At 38.9% G+C, this 22814-nt stretch overlaps 1 protein-coding gene across 2 annotated transcripts in view; it reads right to left on the bottom strand.

Annotated features, from left to right (window-relative positions):
• LOC149805087 (protocadherin Fat 3-like) overlaps window positions 1–22814 on the bottom strand; it is a 71989-nt gene that overhangs the window by 12089 nt on the left and 37086 nt on the right. For both annotated transcript variants that reach the window (XM_089947242.1, XM_089947234.1), the window contains exons 12-14: window positions 11142–11327; window positions 9737–9930; window positions 7055–7301 (exon numbers count right to left, since the gene is read on the bottom strand). In XM_089947242.1, the coding sequence (XP_089803368.1) occupies window positions 7055–7301; window positions 9737–9930; window positions 11142–11327 (627 nt within the window). The remainder of the gene's footprint in view (window positions 1–7054; window positions 7302–9736; window positions 9931–11141; window positions 11328–22814) is intronic.

The raw sequence follows: 22814 nt of genomic DNA, 5'->3' as shown, positions 1-22814 counted from the left end.
AGAATAGTTCATTCAAGAATCTAATTAATGCCGGCGAGAACGTTGGAGTATGGTCATTGATTTCCTCTAGAAAGAAAAGAATAGTTCATTCAAGAATCTAATTAATGCCGGCGAGAACGTTGGAGTATGGTCATTGATTTCCTCTAGAAAGAAAAGAATAGTTCATTCAAGAATCTAATTAATGCCGGCGAGAACGTTGGAGTATGGTCATTGATTTCCTCTAGAACGAAAAGAATAGTTCATTCAAGAATCTAATTAATGCCGGCGAGAACGTTGGAGTATGGTCATTGATTTCCTCTAGAACGAAAAGAATAGTTCATTCAAGAATCTAATTAATGCCGGCGAGAACGTTGGAGTATGGTCATTGATTTCCTCTAGAACGAAAAGAATAGTTCATTCAAGAATCTAATTAATGCCGGCGAGAACGTTGGAGTATGGTCATTGATTTCCTCTAGAACGAAAAGAATAGTTCATTCAAGAATCTAATTAATGCCGGCGAGAACGTTGGAGTATGGTCATTGATTTCCTCTAGAACGAAAAGAATAGTTCATTCAAGAATCTAATTAATGCCGGCGAGAACGTTGGAGTATGGTCATTGATTTCCTCTAGAACGAAAAGAATAGTTCATTCAAGAATCTAATTAATGCCGGCGAGAACGTTGGAGTATGGTCATTGATTTCCTCTAGAAAGAAAAGAATAGTTCATTCAAGAATCTAATTAATGCCGGCGAGAACGTTGGAGTATGGTCATTGATTTCCTCTAGAACGAAAAGAATAGTTCATTCAAGAATCTAATTAATGCCGGCGAGAACGTTGGAGTATGGTCATTGATTTCCTCTAGAACGAAAAGAATAGTTCATTCAAGAATCTAATTAATGCCGGCGAGAACGTTGGAGTATGGTCATTGATTTCCTCTAGAACGAAAAGAATAGTTCATTCAAGAATCTAATTAATGCCGGCGAGAACGTTGGAGTATGGTCATTGATTTCCTCTAGAAAGAAAAGAATAGTTCATTCAAGAATCTAATTAATGCCGGCGAGAACGTTGGAGTATGGTCATTGATTTCCTCTAGAAAGAAAAGAATAGTTCATTCAAGAATCTAATTAATGCCGGCGAGAACGTTGGAGTATGGTCATTGATTTCCTCTAGAAAGAAAAGAATAGTTCATTCAAGAATCTAATTAATGCCGGCGAGAACGTTGGAGTATGGTCATTGATTTCCTCTAGAACGAAAAGAATAGTTCATTCAAGAATCTAATTAATGCCGGCGAGAACGTTGGAGTATGGTCATTGATTTCCTCTAGAACGAAAAGAATAGTTCATTCAAAAATCTAATTAATGCCGGCGAGAACGTTGGAGTATGGTCATTGATTTCCTCTAGAACGAAAAGAATAGTTCATTCAAGAATCTAATTAATGCCGGCGAGAACGTTGGAGTATGGTCATTGATTTCCTCTAGAACGAAAAGAATAGTTCATTCAAGAATCTAATTAATGCCGGCGAGAACGTTGGAGTATGGTCATTGATTTCCTCTAGAAAGAAAAGAATAGTTCATTCAAGAATCTAATTAATGCCGGCGAGAACGTTGGAGTATGGTCATTGATTTCCTCTAGAAAGAAAAGAATAGTTCATTCAAGAATCTAATTAATGCCGGCGAGAACGTTGGAGTATGGTCATTGATTTCCTCTAGAAAGAAAAGAATAGTTCATTCAAGAATCTAATTAATGCCGGCGAGAACGTTGGAGTATGGTCATTGATTTCCTCTAGAACGAAAAGAATAGTTCATTCAAGAATCTAATTAATGCCGGCGAGAACGTTGGAGTATGGTCATTGATTTCCTCTAGAACGAAAAGAATAGTTCATTCAAGAATCTAATTAATGCCGGCGAGAACGTTGGAGTATGGTCATTGATTTCCTCTAGAACGAAAAGAATAGTTCATTCAAGAATCTAATTAATGCCGGCGAGAACGTTGGAGTATGGTCATTGATTTCCTCTAGAACGAAAAGAATAGTTCATTCAAGAATCTAATTAATGCCGGCGAGAACGTTGGAGTATGGTCATTGATTTCCTCTAGAACGAAAAGAATAGTTCATTCAAGAATCTAATTAATGCCGGCGAGAACGTTGGAGTATGGTCATTGATTTCCTCTAGAACGAAAAGAATAGTTCATTCAAGAATCTAATTAATGCCGGCGAGAACGTTGGAGTATGGTCATTGATTTCCTCTAGAAAGAAAAGAATAGTTCATTCAAGAATCTAATTAATGCCGGCGAGAACGTTGGAGTATGGTCATTGATTTCCTCTAGAACGAAAAGAATAGTTCATTCAAGAATCTAATTAATGCCGGCGAGAACGTTGGAGTATGGTCATTGATTTCCTCTAGAACGAAAAGAATAGTTCATTCAAGAATCTAATTAATGCCGGCGAGAACGTTGGAGTATGGTCATTGATTTCCTCTAGAACGAAAAGAATAGTTCATTCAAGAATCTAATTAATGCCGGCGAGAACGTTGGAGTATGGTCATTGATTTCCTCTAGAAAGAAAAGAATAGTTCATTCAAGAATCTAATTAATGCCGGCGAGAACGTTGGAGTATGGTCATTGATTTCCTCTAGAAAGAAAAGAATAGTTCATTCAAGAATCTAATTAATGCCGGCGAGAACGTTGGAGTATGGTCATTGATTTCCTCTAGAAAGAAAAGAATAGTTCATTCAAGAATCTAATTAATGCCGGCGAGAACGTTGGAGTATGGTCATTGATTTCCTCTAGAACGAAAAGAATAGTTCATTCAAGAATCTAATTAATGCCGGCGAGAACGTTGGAGTATGGTCATTGATTTCCTCTAGAACGAAAAGAATAGTTCATTCAAGAATCTAATTAATGCCGGCGAGAACGTTGGAGTATGGTCATTGATTTCCTCTAGAACGAAAAGAATAGTTCATTCAAGAATCTAATTAATGCCGGCGAGAACGTTGGAGTATGGTCATTGATTTCCTCTAGAACGAAAAGAATAGTTCATTCAAGAATCTAATTAATGCCGGCGAGAACGTTGGAGTATGGTCATTGATTTCCTCTAGAACGAAAAGAATAGTTCATTCAAGAATCTAATTAATGCCGGCGAGAACGTTGGAGTATGGTCATTGATTTCCTCTAGAACGAAAAGAATAGTTCATTCAAGAATCTAATTAATGCCGGCGAGAACGTTGGAGTATGGTCATTGATTTCCTCTAGAAAGAAAAGAATAGTTCATTCAAGAATCTAATTAATGCCGGCGAGAACGTTGGAGTATGGTCATTGATTTCCTCTAGAACGAAAAGAATAGTTCATTCAAGAATCTAATTAATGCCGGCGAGAACGTTGGAGTATGGTCATTGATTTCCTCTAGAACGAAAAGAATAGTTCATTCAAGAATCTAATTAATGCCGGCGAGAACGTTGGAGTATGGTCATTGATTTCCTCTAGAACGAAAAGAATAGTTCATTCAAGAATCTAATTAATGCCGGCGAGAACGTTGGAGTATGGTCATTGATTTCCTCTAGAACGAAAAGAATAGTTCATTCAAGAATCTAATTAATGCCGGCGAGAACGTTGGAGTATGGTCATTGATTTCCTCTAGAACGAAAAGAATAGTTCATTCAAGAATCTAATTAATGCCGGCGAGAACGTTGGAGTATGGTCATTGATTTCCTCTAGAACGAAAAGAATAGTTCATTCAAGAATCTAATTAATGCCGGCGAGAACGTTGGAGTATGGTCATTGATTTCCTCTAGAACGAAAAGAATAGTTCATTCAAGAATCTAATTAATGCCGGCGAGAACGTTGGAGTATGGTCATTGATTTCCTCTAGAACGAAAAGAATAGTTCATTCAAGAATCTAATTAATGCCGGCGAGAACGTTGGAGTATGGTCATTGATTTCCTCTAGAACGAAAAGAATAGTTCATTCAAGAATCTAATTAATGCCGGCGAGAACGTTGGAGTATGGTCATTGATTTCCTCTAGAACGAAAAGAATAGTTCATTCAAGAATCTAATTAATGCCGGCGAGAACGTTGGAGTATGGTCATTGATTTCCTCTAGAACGAAAAGAATAGTTCATTCAAGAATCTAATTAATGCCGGCGAGAACGTTGGAGTATGGTCATTGATTTCCTCTAGAAAGAAAAGAATAGTTCATTCAAGAATCTAATTAATGCCGGCGAGAACGTTGGAGTATGGTCATTGATTTCCTCTAGAAAGAAAAGAATAGTTCATTCAAGAATCTAATTAATGCCGGCGAGAACGTTGGAGTATGGTCATTGATTTCCTCTAGAACGAAAAGAATAGTTCATTCAAGAATCTAATTAATGCCGGCGAGAACGTTGGAGTATGGTCATTGATTTCCTCTAGAACGAAAAGAATAGTTCATTCAAGAATCTAATTAATGCCGGCGAGAACGTTGGAGTATGGTCATTGATTTCCTCTAGAACGAAAAGAATAGTTCATTCAAGAATCTAATTAATGCCGGCGAGAACGTTGGAGTATGGTCATTGATTTCCTCTAGAACGAAAAGAATAGTTCATTCAAGAATCTAATTAATGCACATAAATCTATACAATCATGCATGTTTTATTTGTTGCTTTTCTAATATTTAATTCCTTAAACAATGAGTTTAAATGTTACCTAATTATGCAATCCCAGTGTTATAGTAACTTTCATTAACACGTGTTCGGCTAGGTTCTACGTAGTTTGACACATGCAATTACGTTCCATCATTTGTACATAAACACCAAAATTGTACTTGCCGATTGAGTACAGTTTTCCAATTCTAGCTAGGATGTTGCAAAAACATGTTGCAATTTTCGAATCGATCTATAATCAATGAAGATAAAAAAACAATATGCTTGGTTCGATATTTTCTGACAGATTTGTTTTTAAAGGAAACCGTGTATGATCACGTACTTTTGTCTACAAATTATAGCATGAAATGGTTTCGCCACAAATAATCATTCTTGATTTGGGCCCCTTTTACCTATTCACATTATTCAGTATGACACAGATACGTATCGCTTAGCTATGCAGTATCTTTAGTACATTTATTGTCATTCTATAATAATTTTGTCTGTTCCAGCTTGATTGAATCAAACAATTATGTGAGTCGTTCGTACGCAAACAACGTACATGTCCTATTCATATATTTTGCTTAGTTCTGTTTTAGAATATTTGCAAAATGGGGATATAAGCAGTTCCTTATCTTCATATTTTTGCCATATCTATGTGAAAGACTTTGGTGACCTATTTTTCTCTTTTCCTATGGTGTAAACGTTTCATTTTATGTTAAAAATATATTTTGTGTGTATAGATAAGGAAGAGAGTTGATCAGTTACTTCATTGTCATTTCATATGCTTTAATATCATTCCGTAGATGTGTTTAATGCTGTATTTAGATATAACTTGAGAGGAAACGTTTCCTTGGAATATTCACTGCATTGCCAAAGTGCTCATAATACTGTTTGGACTAAGATATTATTCTGGGACTATTGCAAACTTATTCAAAAGAGTTCTGGACAAAGACATTGTGAAACGTCATTACTATTGGCACATCTGCACCATTCGAGGACCTGGAATTTATTCGGAACACCCGAGTCTTTTGGACTTATATAGAACATTTTAGAATTATTTTGGATTTAGTACTTATAACTTAGAGCATTAAATTATTTGTTAGTTTTACAAAACTTATTGGTTTTGCCTCTTTCTTTTATTTAGTTTAAGACCATAAAAGTCGAGGCATAGGTTATCAGGTATTTTCCAACATTATTGTCTAAGAATTTAAGCATTCGAAGTAAACCTAGACAGTTCCTGAAGTTAATTAATGCATTAGTATCACCCACCCACATTCATGTTATTTCTTATTTTGATCAACATGTTACAAATATCATAAACATTTCAGTTAACGCTATCAAAATTTGTATATATTCATATATAACGTAAACATGTATCTACAAACATTTTCCGAGCTTACGTACATCTAAATTTTGTTGTGAATGTGAGAAGTGAAGACTTTACGTAACGAAATCGATCTGCCCGCCGAAATGTAATGAATTGTTCAGTCACATGACGCAATAAAATCAGAACAGGATTCTGGACAAAATTATGTAAGTATAAGTCAAATACATCTGTGTTACGTTTTTGTAAAAAGGTGTAACCTGTAGAAATTATCACACTCAATTTGTCCCTTTTAAATACTGTAAATAACAACAACAACAGCAATTAATAATAATAATAATAATAATAATACGCTTTGTCATTATGGTTATTCTTATTTTCCCTATTTTCATTCTCATTAATGATGTCGATAAATATGGCATGATGATGAAGATGACAATGTGAAGGAGGAGGAAGGGAAGGACCATCATTAGTATCATAATGACATAGTTGTAACTATCATCATCTTAATGTGTTTGTTTTATAGCTAACCAGAACCACCGTTTGGTTATGTTGTTCGTATTATAAAGTGTCACACGAATCTTTCTTTCGAGCAAACGTACAAGTTGTTTTTTATTTTTACTTTTGATACAATCACTGAGCTTCGCATCTATAAGGTGTCCAGAACGAAGAAAGCCTTTATGAACGCTTTTTACTTTTTTTGTAGTTAAAAGACCATCTTTTCTATGTATTTAAAATATGGATTATTGTGGAATCATGCCACTAGTACATGTGTAAAGGTTTCTAAGCAGAATAAATAAGATTGATGATGAAAGAATCTGGAAATGATGTACCCTTCACAGAGATGTCAACGTATGATAAAGTAAGTGAATATGTTGGAGTTCTCTGGTGATTTAATAGGCAAAAAACTAGCTGTATTTGATACGCTATCTACATTCGAAATTATGTTGTCTGTATCATTGCATTCGAAACTGATATTTAATATTTTACCCAAACAAAGATATTGCATCAGGGTAAGTTTGGCTGTAACTTTTAAATACTCTCTCGGTTTCCGGGAGGTAACAGAAAAGATGCGACCGATAGACAGACAGAGAGACACACCGATACAGAGATAGATCACTCATATGTTTTCTTACTCATTGTAATTGATAGTGTTGTTGTTGCTGTCAGACCCCCGCTATCAGTGGCAGTTACGATACAAGTAATCAAGGTCGGCTTTCCTGGAACGTCAAGATCGTAATCGACGGCGAACGTAAGTATGCCGTTAGCGGAATTCATTAACAAGTATCCATTATTAGCCCCGCAGTCCTGTTTGATTGTGTGTGTGTCCCCAAAATCAATGTCCGTTACAATAAATCCAGGATTCGGAAGCTGCGTACCAGCCTGCAATACAATACAATACAATACAATACAAATCAATGTAATATATAGTTGGTTTTTTTGTCTTGTTTCTTTGTTTGTTTGGTTTTTTTTTTGTTAGCAGCACAGCAACACAGTTATAGTTTTGTCCTTGGTTTTAAAGAACCACGATACTTTCTGAGTTCCCTGATTTTACAAAAGAGCTGTTAAACCGCTCCGGTGGCCATGTGGTTAGAGCGTCCGCCTCGGATGCGGGAGGTCGTGGTTTCGATCCCCGGCCGAGTCATACCAAAGACTTACAAAAATGGTACTAACAGCTGCCTCGACTGGCGCTCAGCATTGAGAAGTTAGGACTGGTCGGCCTGGTTTCAGGATAATATAACTGGGTGGGACATAATACTACATGTTTGTGGTATGATGACCCAGTGCTAGACATCACTATAAACTGCCACACTGCAGACATCGTAGCGATATGACTAAAAAATTGTTAACGTAGCGTTAAAAACCCAAAATCCAAATCCAAAAGAGCTGTTTTAGATTGAACAAATATATATTCAAACGGTATGAAACTACCTAAATTATGTAGTGAATATTCGTTTTGAGATAGATTATCAGTCCCACTTGGAAAGAGTGACATCCGTACTTGTGAAAACAATGACCACATTTTTTAAAGTAGATGCTGAGTGAAAAGATAACGTATTGTCGACTGTTGCTCGTCCTCGGATACCAAGGGCTAACAAACTCTGTTTAAGTGCAATTCAACACCCTTGACACATATAAAAGTTCGAAACGGGCTAAAAGAAGCAATTAAGAAAATTTACTTGGATCTGACTCTAAATAAATTAAAATAAATGTATGACACCAGCGGTACTATAAAGATATCAGAAATAATTCTAGCCCATTAAAAATTTTCATTCATAGGTACTTTGGCTGGGCAAAACCGCATTTTTGTGTACCTATAAGCAACAAGATCCTTTAATCTCAGTAGACATATTGAGTGTCTAGCCTGCTACAAAAATGAAGTTTATATGTAATCTTGATAATATGTATGTACATTAAGGCTTATCGGTCAGCTCTACCTGGGGATAAAGTGGACTTTGCCTACCCTGAGTATCTTAGGATGAAATCTCATTAAAGAGACATTCTCTTGGAGTTCTAGATCGTAGCCCTCCGTATCAATTTTCACTACGAACTGGAAGGAAGCAGGTCTTTATCATTACTTGTCTCTTCTGGCAATGTCTATACACTCTCCAAAACTGCAATATATCAAGCTTTCAGGCTCCAAGTTTTATGCTGCATAGGTACTATGTAAATTTCTGCTTAATTTGAAATGAACATAGCATGTTTTTTCTTTTCTTGTGAAGTCTCCCTCGAATATTTTTCTTTCCGTTTATTCTTATATATTAATCCTGTCACGTTGTTTACAATAAATATCCTAAATTTTGAAATATTCAGTCGTATTCATTATGTAGTTAGCTATTGATATAAAGCATATAAACCTACGTACTTTTATTTGAATCAGTCGTTAACTTCCTGTTGTGCCCTATTCCACAACTTCCAAGACGGGGAGAGTATTTGATCAGAACAGAGCAAAACAAAAATTTAAAAAAACGAAAATTGTCATACTTAGGTCATACATATATGGCATAAGAATCGAATTCAGTGAAAGTGTTATTATGCAAGAAGCCGTCATAGTGTAATACAAATAAGAGGTAGAAGAGAGAAATGCAAATGAACAGACAGTCACTGATGGGGGAGGGGGGCACAAAACCGTGTAATTTGACATCAGCGGTTATTACTGTCCAGCCTTCTATTCACTTTCAGAGCAAATCTTAGTTTTGCTAAGAATACTGCTTAAATTTGTCACTATTATGTTATTTGTCATTAGATGATGATATCTCAAAATATTCGGACATATGCCATATGTAAATATCCCCTCTTTAAATTCAGTCCAGCCTGTCTAAAGATTTAACACTCAGGGAGTTAATGGAGTTCATAGCCCAAAGCATTATTACGACATTTTGTATATTTTCTTCTTCCGACGGAATTGTATTCCCTCGACCAGCTACAACTGGTAATTAATAGTTTGACGTTCTAAATTTCAAGAGACGTAAGTAAAACTTTCAAACATTTTAAAAGTGTGTCCTTTTTACGATTGCGGTAGATCATGTAGATCTGATCTTAAAGGATTCCTCATTGCACTTTTGCTATCATTTCTATTAATAACCACACATCATATATTGCTATCTTTTAAAGAAGTGTCTTTCTGTTATCAATTTCTGTTCAAAAATGGCAGAATCAATATCTATGTGCTAAATCATTTGTGGGCCATTATAAACACCTGTCCAAAAAGATATTTAAGAGTATAAAGCGGATTATAAGGCATAAATGCGCTCATCGACGCACACACATAAGATCGGACACGGATAATATTCCCATCAACCATTAGCTTGGCGTACCAGACTTTCATTTGCAACTATTCTGTATGTATCTTGGGCGAAGGACAGTCCTTCATTCACATTGGAAATACGGATAACGAGATTTTGGGTTTCAGTGAGTTTTCCGTCGGTGACTGAAACCTTGAATGTAAACACCTTGTCCGTCATGACCTCATAGTTTATTGGATTCGTGGTTGACGCACTTATTACGCCACCTAAAAAGAAAAGAAGGTGTTGTGTCCGTATACATATGCATACTCATATACTTATACACTGGAAATATTTATTTTGTAATATCTGAAACAGAACGAAAAGTGTATGAAGCTGTTAATTTTAAATATATTTTTACATGTAGAATAAAATGTGCTTGTGTCAAACTCGGACGATGTATTAATAAAACACAAAAAAATCTTTACATCTTTTGGCATAAGGATGTCCTCTCAAAGCAAGCCATCTTAATCATAGGTGGAAGGCTGCGAGGGATCCACACCAATAAAGGTGATGTATTTCTTTTTAAAAGTATAGCTTTGTACTTATTGAGCTATATAAACCTTTAGGATTATAAAATGATACACCAAATCAACTGACCTGCACAAGCAGGAATGGCCCTAGCAAACGCGAGCCCGATTTTAATCATTTTGGCGGAGCCCCTTGTTTGCAGAGTAACGATATCACTTTTCCAACCACGTTCCTTTGCTCGTCTAGGAAACATATATGTCCTCACTGCATGTTATTCAAATCTGTTTTCCCATATTTAGGCCTATTTCGTTTTTCATGTTCTCTCTCTCTCTCTCTCTCTCTCTCTCTCTCTCTCTCTCTCTCTCTCTCATCAGGATGAAAACATAGTTCCATATGAATCATGCAACTTACATGACCTGATGTTATTGGATATTTCTTGGTCACCCATACGGTATCGTATACCTTTTGCACTCTACTACAAATCAACACATTTGTAGTAATAAAATTGTTGAAGTAGCCCATTTAGAACTCAACAGTCATAAGCATGTTTCAAAACGATGTAAACATCGGTCATTCATAAGCGATGATTGTAAACCGAAATTAGACGGCTGTCGAAAGTTGGGTGTAATATCTGTCGCCGAATTTAAGTGCAGGCCAAAATTCACGTTTGAATGCAGAAATACGCACAAAAAAAGAAAATATATGTGCAAGTAAGCTAACAGTCATTAAAATTATTCTTGTTTAATGGTAATGCTCAGAAATTTAAATTAGTGTAAAATTTGGAACTTCCTTTTATGTTGTTTTTTTCTGTGAATTAGAAGGAAATGTTTTTACTCGCGAACAATACAATCTTTACCACATCTCTCGTCATATATTTCCTAATATCTACACTTAGCAAAGCATTGATATTGTATGTAATATATATATATATATATATATATATATATATAAAGATTTCAAAACTTACTAGAGCTGTCGATACTAAAATAGTTGATTCCAGTTCCAGGAGATGACGTCATGCTGTACGTCAGGGCGTCTCCGTCATTGTCGGTGGCGCTGGCCTGGAAAACGGACGATCCAGGCGGTATGTTTTCTTGTACATACAGGTCTGTCTTCAATGGCAAGTTATGAAATTCAGGCGGAACATTTACACCTTGACATTGGAGAAAGAAAAATGTTAATATGTTGGAGAAAAGAATGATATATAAAACGAGCAGTCCATTGTCGTAAAACAAAGCGAAATTTGCTATCGTTTTCGGTTAGACGTTGTTCGAATGGCTTTAGGAGACAGCGGGGCCGGATCATGGGGGGGGGGGGGTCCGTGGTTTAAGAAAGTACACATACAAACGTACAGCCACTTGTCACTTGAAATTTGACCATCGTTTTATTCTTGTACATATTTATTGGGTATTATGCAAACTTTGAGTAGATAGACACACAGACATTTACTTTAGTGTCCTTTCAAGGAAGGTCAGGGCCTTTTTGATATTTCGGAAAGCCATCCACCACCCAGCAATATTTGACTTGATCCGGCTATTAGACCAGAAACTGACAACTGCATACGGCGCAACTCAGAAGAAGCGGAGCGAAATCAAGTTGGTTACTTATTCCTTATTCCTTATTCCCGATTCAATAAGGAATAAGTAACCAGTTACCGATTCAATAAGGAATAAGTAACCAGTTACTTATTCCCGATTCAAATATTTTCACATACATTTTAATACTTATTCCTTATTCACACGTCTTTTTTAATTTTCTTATTCATTGTTCCCAATTCAGTGTGTAATTGGTTAGAAATTAGTTAATGCAAATGAAAGCTTTTTAGAGCATGCAGTGGTGTAATTCTGGCCTGATTGGAGAGTGCTATATGAACCTAAATATAGACAGATCACTGACTATATGTAGGAATCGTGTAGGATATTGATAGGAATACGTGTGTTTTGTAATTTGATATAGGATTAATTAGTTGTGTTAGGCATTTGGGTCGTGTCTTGTGTTGCATAGCGTTAAGTATTAGTATTCGGGTTCGAAAAGCTTACTAATAACTCGAGTAAAACGGAAACCACAAAAAACCATACAAGTGTGAACTTTGAGATTTTTCGTGTGTGGCCGTCATGTCCTTAGAGAAGAATTATGTGGAGTATTTACGAGTTTAAGAAGCCTTCAGTTGACTTGAATATTGTTTTGAAGTCCTTGGAACTGGGGAACTTATCATACTTGTAACCGATTTCCAGAATTTGGGGTTATAAAGGGAGTGGAGGCACGTAAAGCACATGACGCAAGAAGATGATATCTTACTTACACAGTTTGATCGTTAAGTATCATCTTTAAAGAGAGTTGACGAGGACCCTTCTTGATATGTTATCTCTTGAAGATAGTATAGTAACGAAATTTCGTTGAGCCGATTTCGAGAAATCAGCTAGATGACGGAGGTCTCGTACGACACATACCGTAAGATTATAACATAGACCCTTCTTTGACATTTTATCTCCAGGGGATAGAGATCCGTCCACAAAAAAATGTCCAAACGAATTTCGTAGAGAGGAAACAGCATAATAAGGGACGCCCTATGGGTATATGGTATTACCCCACCCCCACCCTGAAAAACCCCAACAAAAACAGCAACACGCAAATATTAATATACTGCATCGATAGTTTGTACTAATTGAACACCTGCTAAGAGAATTTTGATTTCCACGTTTCCTGCATATTAATTAACTTGGTATACGTTCTAAAAGTTTTTTTATATTTATAAAAATTCGTCGAGAGGACTTTGAGAAATCTACTGCTAGATGAAAGTCGAGTAAGACACATGAGTAGTATATGGGGACGATTCAGCGACAAGGGGACTTTAATGTTAAAATAGTGAGCTTGCCCTTTGGCGACAATGGTAATTTAACATGGGGAGCACAGGATAGGCATTATAGCGACAAGGGAATTTAACATGGGGAATAAAGGACTGGCATTATAGCGACAAGGGGAATTTAACATGAGGAGCACATGATATGCATTGTAGCGACAAGGAAATATCAGTGTTAAAATAAGGGGCTTGTCTTATAGCGACAATGGAAATTTAACATGGGAAAATTTTGAATGCCTTATACCGACAAAGAGAATTGAACATGGGAATATATGGTGGGCCTGTAGAGCGACAAGGGGAATTGAACATGGGAATATATGGTGGGCCTGTAGAGCGACAAGGGGAATTGAACATGGGAATATATGGTGGGTCTATATAGCGACAAGGGAAATTTAACATGGTGAGTCTGTATAGTGTTATGGAAGGGGAGAGATTTATAGAACACAACAGACATATAAAAAAAAAGAAATGTAGGCATGAAAGTGAATCTCTTTTGGAGGCACTGGAGTGGCCCTGAAAAGGGCCTTTGGTTTTATGTTAACATACCATACGTTAACATAGAGGGCACTGCTTAGGTCTCCTTCTCGTCCTTAAACTCTGTCTTACTTCGGGACCGTAGATCATCACTCTCTTTAAACAACCTTGTCTTTCTACTTAGATTCTTCTTTTCCACACACAGGTATCCGTCATCTTGACAATAGTCCACGTAGATCGGACGTACATGGGTAAGTCCGTTCTGAACATCATTGAAGACACAAGAGTAGAGGATTCCACGTCGGTCCATATCTTGGTGACGAGAACAGGTGAAAATATGCAGCGAACTGCGAGTATTTATAGGGAGAGGGAGGATCGAAACGAATTGAGCTGATTGACCAATCCAAACACGCGTTACAACATTCAGTCACCATTCGTCCAATCGGAAAAGAGCAGTCCGTGACGTCACGTTCCCTATATAGAGACTTTAGCGTTTGTGCGCAGTCAATCCATGCGACACAGTGAGCATAAACATGACGGAAACTCATAAGAAGATGAACTGGGGTGCACCGACCGTGGAGACTGCTCAAGTAAACCCGGACTTACTTCCAGAAGAGGTGAATTGGGATTTTGTAGATTTTCTTTCACAAGAATTTGTTTCTGAACCAGTACCTTCGTCACCTTCTCCTTCTTTACCACACGTGGTGAATTTTAAACAGAGACAGAAAAAAGAATTGGAGAAATTTATTCAACAGCAAAAGGAAGCGGAACAAGCTTTTCTCCTACAATAGCAAGAAGAAGAGGTAAGAAAGAAGGAAGGAGAAGAAGCAGCCAAGAAACAAGAGGGGGGAAAGTCAAACCGGGACAGTACTGTTAGACATTTTAGCAGAGTTAAGAAGTCCGAAACAAATGTATGACTTCTTTATTACGACCGAAGAGAAAAAGACCTTCCCGAGCTAAACAATCCAACCCTGTGCCAACACCTACCATACCACCCTTAATAATTTCTACCAAATCATCATCATCGACAGTACGCAGTCCAGAAGTAGGCCCTGGCCGTGATAAAGACTTAAGACAGTTAAAGTTGATTGCTTCCTAAGTTTGTTGTTTAAAACTCACCAAGACACAAAGGCCCTTTTCAGGGCCACCCATATCTCTCGAAAGGAGATAGTATTTCAATAGCCAGCATCAATTAAAACTCAAAAATCCCTTTCCTTACCCTTATAGTACGTCTGAATGATTGAGTGCGCGAGTGTAGATTCTTATTCTAAAAATCAAAGCCAAGAGACACTTAAGTTTTAGAGACTGTACAATTTGTACCAGAATAAACAATTTAATTCACAACACCGCATAGCACTTTAAAAAGTTCTTAGGCTTCTTCTTCTTTTACCTTCTTCACTCTCTTTTTTTTAAAAATATCTTCACTTTCACAGCTTTTCCTCCTCTTCATTCTTACTTTTTTCCCTTCCTCTTTTTGTCTTCTGTTTCTGTTTCTTCACCTGTCTGCTTTCTTCCTTTTCTTCCTCTTCATTACTCCCCTCTTCTTCTCGCTCCTATTGTTTCTTAGGGCAATCTGGAGACCAATTCCTTTTTCTTGACAATGATAACAGATATCTTGACTTTTGTCTCTTTTAACCCTTGTTTTTTTGACGGTCTGGACACTCTGAAGACCAATGCCCTTTCTTCTGACAGATATAGCAAGTATCTTGACTTTTATCTCGAAAGGAGGGTGAGTAGTCCGTCGGCTGGACTGAAGAAAATTTTCTGATGACCCCTCGCAAAGCTCTGATGAAAAGTTCGATCTGTCTTGTCTCGTCCATGTTCTGCTCGGTTTGAGAGTGAAACGAATAGTGGAAGGACAAGACGCACACCCTTTATATACGCTGGTCTGTCATGGATATAAAGTAACCCATGGTATTTAAACTTTAGTCATTTGGCTTTTTGCAGTCAAGATGAAACGATTCAATTCAATAGAGAAGAAAGGAGCAGAAGAACGTAAGAGACAGAAACGTGATATATCGCCTAGTACCCATGCTGAAGTCTTGGCACAAATTCATGCCAGTCATTTTGAAGAGGACATGAATGAACCAGAATCCAAACCCAGAGAGTCTGCACCTAGCCCATGTTCACCACCCTTAGTCAACCCTGAAAAGTACTATCACATTCGAGAGACGGAAAAGCGCACCTCAACAAAATTTAGAACCACGGCTTACAAATACACGGTGAAATTTAAAGATTTCAAGTCCTACGTACCAATGGAGAAAGCATAAGAGTTCATCACCGAGATGTGGGATTCTTTGCTCACCACACTGAAGCGACAATGTCACCCCAAAGAAGACGATCGCTTGAGACTTTCCATACTACACGACGGCTTGAAATCCCCTGTTTGGATCGAGTTTAGTAGCCCTGCAGAATTGACCCCTTCCAAAGTCATGGACAAGATTTAACACGTGCAACAATCCAATGACAAGTTTGACATCACCGATGGAAAAGCCACACTGGACATGACACAAGTCTCTCCTCTTCAAGGGACCGGACAACGCAAAAAGGTGTTATTGGTGAACGACCTTCGCAGTACTAGAAATAATCTTGTCCAAATTCACAACCCTCAAGGCCACATTTGTTTAACCAGGGCTATTGTGGTGGGAGGAACCTATGCCAACAAGAACGACACTGCAGAATGGACAAGAGCCTGGAAAACTATTCAAAAATCGAACCGACCCAAACAACGAAGTGAAGCAGAACTCCTGTTACAAAAAGCCGGCCTGTCCAAAGACACACCCTGTGGCATTCCTGAAATGCAAAACTCAAGAAGTGCGCGGACCTCTGTTGTTTCGAGGACAAGACTTTAAAGATGGAAAATACATTCATCTCTATCATCACGATGAACATTTCGATACCATTACCAGTATCACCGCATTCCTGGAATACGGTTATTACTGTGAGTAATGTGACTATGGCTATAACAATCAAGAGTAACATCAGCATTGTGGATCGAAATGCTCAGGATGTTTGGCCTTTCAACCCTGTCTGGACGAAGGACAAGAACGAGTGCATTGCCCTACTTGTCAGTGCACTTTTGTCAGTCCAGTCTGTTACTAACAACATCTGAAGACGCAAGGTTCACAGCAGAAAAGTGCATGTCAACTTCTGAGATTGTGCCCTACGTGTGGACAAGGCATACGTACCAATAGTGCCAAGTTTCACGTATGTCGAGGAAAGAAACGATGTCACATTTGTCACCAAATCGTGGACTTGGAACACGAATGTTACATTCAAAAATACCAAACCCAAAAAGAGGAAAATGAGGACCAATAGAAGAAAGGAAATTTCATCTTTTTCGATTTTGAATGCATACAAGAGACCGGCATTCACATTCCTAAGTTCTGTGTGGCTCACCGAGCGTGTGAAAAGTGCATATAAGAACCTATCTTTAATCATTTCCCTCACTGCAGTAATATTCCTGGAGGGCGTGAAAAAATCTTTCGAGGACCGAACACGCTAGCCGATTTCGCTCAATGGATCTTAGACCCCATCGACGAAACATGGAGTCAAGAGGACATCGAACGTTACGGAGATTGTCATTGCCATCCCACAGTGATGGCCCACAATTACTCGGGATACGATAGATAGTTTCTTCTCAGATACAATACGGAACAAAGTACCGAACATCCTAAAGTCACTTTAAACGGAGCCAATATCATTTTCATGCAAGTGGGACAAGTACAGTTTAAAGATTCAATGAGTTACTTGGCCATGCCTTTGAGTCGAATGCCTAAAACGTTTGGAATGACAGAAATGACTAAAGGGTATGTTCCTCCCTTTTTCAATACCGAAGCCAATCAACATGCTCTTCTACCCCATGTGCCTGAGGATCACTATTACGACCCCGACAACATGCGTACCGGAGAACGAGAAGCTTTCTACACTTGGTACTAGGCCCATGCCTCCGATCGTTTTGACTTTCATGAAGAAATGTTAAAGTATTGTGGTTCCGACGTGGACATTTTACGACGATGTTGTGGAAAATTTCGAGAACTGTTCATGGAACACGGAGGGGTCGATCCTTTGAAAGAAGCTTGCACCATTGCCAAAGCATGTTCATTAGTCTACCGACAACAATTCATGCCTGAAAACACAGTGGCTGTCATCAGTCCTCAAACGACCAACTATGTCAAGCGTCAATACTCGGTCAAAGCCCTACGCTGTTTACATTAATTGTGCGACAGTGAAGACAAATGGATTCAGCATGTCCGCAACGGAGGAGGCAAAAAGACCATCGGAACGCATTCGGTCGACGGTTGGGACTTAGAAAACCCCAAGATTATGTATGAGTTTAACGTTTGCTTATTTCACGGATGTCCCATCTGTTCCCTGATTGTAACACTAAAAATCAGTTTTTACATCGAACCATGGAAGACTTGTACCAGGCCACTTGTCAGCGACGCCTAAAGTTAGAACAGCAAGGATACCAAGTGGTGGCCATGTGGGAACACGAATACGATCACCGTTTGAAAACCGATCCCAAGTTTAAACGCATCGTGGAAAGTTACAAGTTCACGGACCCCCTGAATCCGAGGGATAGTTTGTACGGAGGAAGAACCAATGCCACCTGTTCGCTGTACCAAACCGACGAAGAGAAGGAGAAGAAATCAAATACTTGGACGTGTGTTCGCTCTATCCATACGTGTGCAAATATTGTCGCTTTCCTGCAAGGTACACGCAATTGTTAACGGAACACATCGACCTGAACCACATTCGACAATACGAAGGCTTAATCAAGTGCAAGGTTTAGCATCCCACGGCTTGTACCATCCCGTGTTATCTCACCATTGTCAAGGCAAACTGATGTTTCCTTTGTGCTGTACTTGTGCCGAAACGTGCAACCAAGATCAACCTTGTCAGCACACCCAGGAAGAACGCGCCTTGACGCTTTGGACATGGGATACCAACTGTTAGAAGTGTACAGAATTTACCACTTTCCCAAGACACAACAATATCACAAGAGTGACCAAACTCAGAAAGACATTTTTGCCGACTACGTGGATGCTTTTTTGAAACTGAAACAAGAAGCCAGTGGCTGTCCTTCCTTGTGTCACACTCCCGAAGACCAAAAGACATTCAAAGAGAAATACTGGGCACAAGAAGGCATTATTTTAGACCACATCGAGAAAAACGAAGGCAGGCGATCGTTTGCCAAAGTGATGTTAAGTTGTTTGTGGGGCAAAATGGTACAACGTCCGTGTTTACCCAAGACGAAGTATTTGACAGAACCTTCCCGCTACTTTCAGATGATTCACGACAAAACCAAATACATGAAACATTTGGACGTCATTCGCGAGGATTTGATCTTAATGAATTACGAAGAAGATATGGACTTTGTAGAAGCCGACGAATTTGCAAATGTCATCATTGCGGCTTACGTGATAGCTCATGCTCGCTTAAAACTGTACGAACCTTTAGAACTGTTAGGGGGACGTGTCCTGTACTTTGACACGGACAGTTGCTTCTACATCGATCACCCGAGTCAACAGCACCCTGACATCGAATGAGACCGTTTAGGAGCCTGGACAGACGAGCTCCCCGACGACAAGATTCTAAGTTTCGCGAGTGGCGGTCCTAAACATTACGGCTACGAATACCGGGACAAAGAAGGAGAAGTGCACACGGAGTGTAATGTGAAAGGATTGACTCTGAATTATCGTACCAGTCGAGTGGTAAACTTTGGCGTACTGAAAGAAGCCTTGCAGTCTGGAAAAGATGAACACTTTAAAGTGACCACCTATCAGCCAAACAAGATTGTATGTTTACCCACTCACCACATCGTCAGTCGACCCTTGGAAAAAGCCAATCAAATCGTGTACCAGAAGCGAGTGCGTCTTCCCAATCACTTTACTTCGCCTTATGGACATGTTGGTATAAAACATTGGTTGTAAGAGCATAGTCACACACCAGAAGGACCATTTCGCTACAGCAAACATCGAGTGAGAAACCCAGTGAGAACTCCAAGTTCTAACCCCACCATTTTCCGGTCTTCTTGCCTGACTATTGTGACTGTGCCCGTGGATTTGAAACGTTTCAAAATGGCCTACGGATAGGAAAGGATTACCTACTTCGAATGTTTTAGCTAGAACAGGATTTGTCTACTTGGGACCTGAGACTGGATTGGGATACGAAGTACAGTGTTTCAGTTGTGGCCTGAAGTTACGAATGGATCTATGTATCTATAAAGATTCAGCTATTCTGGAACATACTCGATGGTCTCCGCACTGTCCATACCTTTCTATGACATTTCCACCCATTACACTACGGTACAATTATGACGGCACCTTAGAGACGTTACCTTCCAAAACAAGACATAAAAAAGGAACGATGTACAAGCTTGAGACTTCATTCCGACTAGTATAAAAAGGAACCATAGGCAAGATCGATAATTCATTGTGACTACCAAGGCCAAGCGAACAAGATGAATCCTTTTTAAGAGGGAACATTTCAGTCTGGGGATTGTAAAAAAGTTTTACCTTCCCCTAGTGTGACTAATATTGGATGGATAAGACCCATGCATTGCGATGGAAAATGTCCGGAAGGAAACTGCAAGTGTCCATGCGGTTACCATTGTAGTTTGCAGACGAGTGCGATTGTGAACCTCGCGATGGGAGCGATGCTGTACGCTGTGACCTTAGCGATGCCGTAAAGCATCATGGGACCTTTGTTCTCACTACCCTTATCATGGAAAGTGATGCTGTGCGTGTCAAACCTGATGGATACAAAATCGATGCCTCTGGTCATCGTGGACACTTTATTGGGTTTCATGGTCAATGTGGATACTAACGTTCACGTATACCACTCTACGGATGTCATCCAGCCCTGAGCAAACTCCTGTCCCTGTCATCCTTCCCTCATCGAAACGAACCTGTGAAAGACGAATATTCTTTCCCTGTGCGTTTGTCTGAATACTGCAACTTTGAAAATCGTTTTCAATCTTTCAAAGGAAAATGGCCTAAATATCTGGGAGGACCAACCCCCGAAGAATTAGCCAGAGCCGGATTTGTCTACTTGGGCGAAGGGGATAAAGTCAAGTGCTTCAGTTGCGATGTGTCCCTTCACCACTGGGAACCGCAAGATTCAGCTTACCTGGAACATGCTCGATGGTCTCCCAGTTGTCATTATTTACCTTTAGTAGGACAATATCAGTAATCTCTAAATGGATACTTTACAAGAGAATATTCGTGCTTTGCCTGTGGAGTTGAGAGAACGCATTTACCGAGCACTGGTCAAAATACAAGTGAAACGTAAAGAACAGTTGCATCCGTTACGTCACCGGTGTTTGAATCATTGGTACCTGAATGCTATAAAAGGACTGATTCGTCAGAAAGTGTTTCATTGGTCAGACCTTCATCAGCTACCGCATGGTTTCAAAAAGGATTGGCTTGGTATTTATGATTCTATTTCTTACAATATAAACATACTGCACCGAATTCCAGAAGAAGAGTTAAAGAGTTACCAACTTCTTTTACGCAACGTCAACTTAGTGAAAAGAGGAAACTGCTGAACGAACTGTGATCTGTAGGTTAGTAATTGAACCTTTTAGGTTCGCTACTGAGGAAAAACCATGTTTGTGTAGACATTACATTTCTTGTGACAGACAAAAGAGGATTTAGTATGACCTATTCATGGATACTTCAGAAGAGAACATTCGTGGCTTGCCTGTGGAGTTGCAAGAACGGATTTACCGAGCACTGGTAAAAATTCAAGTGAAACGTAAAGAACATTTGCATTCATTACGTCACCAGATGTTTCACCACTGGTACCTAAATGCTATAAGAGAATTGATTCGTCAGAAATTGTTTCAGTGGTCAGACATTGTTCAACACTTTGAGGTCGCAAACGATCGACATGTTCATGTTTTTTGTTACTTCAAGATAGACCTACTGCAAGGAATTGAGGAAGAAAAGTTGAAGAATTACAAACATATTTTCTGTAACATCTACTTTAGAGAAAGAGGAAACTTCTGAACGAACTGTAGAACGAACTTAGGATTATAGTTTAGCACATGGAGTATTTGGATTCCCTACTGGAAAACGAATATCTCTAGGCAGAAAGTACATTTATTGCATCCGACAAAAAGAGTATAAAAGCAGGCTGCCATGCCACGACTTTTATCACATGTGATTGAACAGATTCCGTGGAAGGAACTCAATGACCATATTCAAACCGTGGATCATTACCATCAATTATTACAAGAACTGTTTCCGTTCAATTTGGGTCGACAAGTGGTGTGTGTCTTAGTGACTTGTTTTCTTGGATTTCGTTTACCAGCCGATTCCTTGTGGACTCTTTACGAACAGTACTTACCACCCAAATGGATTTAAATGGTCACGAAAGATTCATTTTGGTTAAAGCCTTTGCGTTTGTATCTGGATACTTCTCGACCTCTACGAGAAAAAAAGATTCGTCCACTTTTTGCTACGAAGATGTGTATGACGATGTGTGTGTAGCTTGTGACTTACACCCCCATTGGACATATGTACGTGCCTGGAAGAACGGGGGTTTTGGGGCTTGGACCCAGGAAGTGGCCCAGTATGCTCGAGAGTTGTGATCCTTCCTTTCAACGTCCGAAGAAAAAAGGTCACTTTTCAACCTGTGTTAGTGACAGTACCAGAAGAAGAAGTCGTCACTCAGGACAGGACTGTCGTGTACATTCCTGAAAGACCCTTTCGGGATGACATTTGTTTGACCTTACCCCCTGTTGAACTGGTCAGAACATTACCCAAAACATATTGTACAGAAACTTGTTTCTATTCCACGTTGATCGTTTTCATGTGCCTTTTATCGTTGTACTTAATCCTTTGGCTTTTATGTATTTTGTCTTTCGTGTTCATGTTTAAAACATTCAGTAAACCTGTCCTGAAAAAAGTATAAAAACTCTTGTCTGTTTTTGTGCCACAAGTGACATTCATGACACTATGGCTACCTCTGCTGCCTCTGCTACCTCTTCCTCGACTGTGAAAGTCATCGACGAACACTTAGATTGTGCCATTTGGGAGGCTTTTTATCTTCGCTATCCCTTTAACATACTCAATGATGAACCTAGCGGTTCAGGCAAAACCGAATTTGTCAAACATAAGCATCATTTGATCGATAGCCACCTCAACGCATCGTGTGGTGTTACAAAGAGTGGCAATCGGCGTACAGCCTCTTGCGAGAAAGTCAAGGCGATTCCATCGTATTTGTGGAAGGCATTCCTAAAGAAGACGATGCAATCGTGTCTGACTCCCGTCAAACCCATTTGGTCATTTTCGACAT

This window comes from Sinohyriopsis cumingii, chromosome 2, assembly GCF_028554795.1.
Source record: "Sinohyriopsis cumingii isolate HCF-2022 chromosome 2, ASM2855479v2, whole genome shotgun sequence".
Classification (NCBI taxonomy): domain Eukaryota; kingdom Metazoa; phylum Mollusca; class Bivalvia; order Unionida; family Unionidae; genus Sinohyriopsis; species Sinohyriopsis cumingii.
This window is presented reverse-complemented; position numbering and strand designations above follow the sequence as displayed.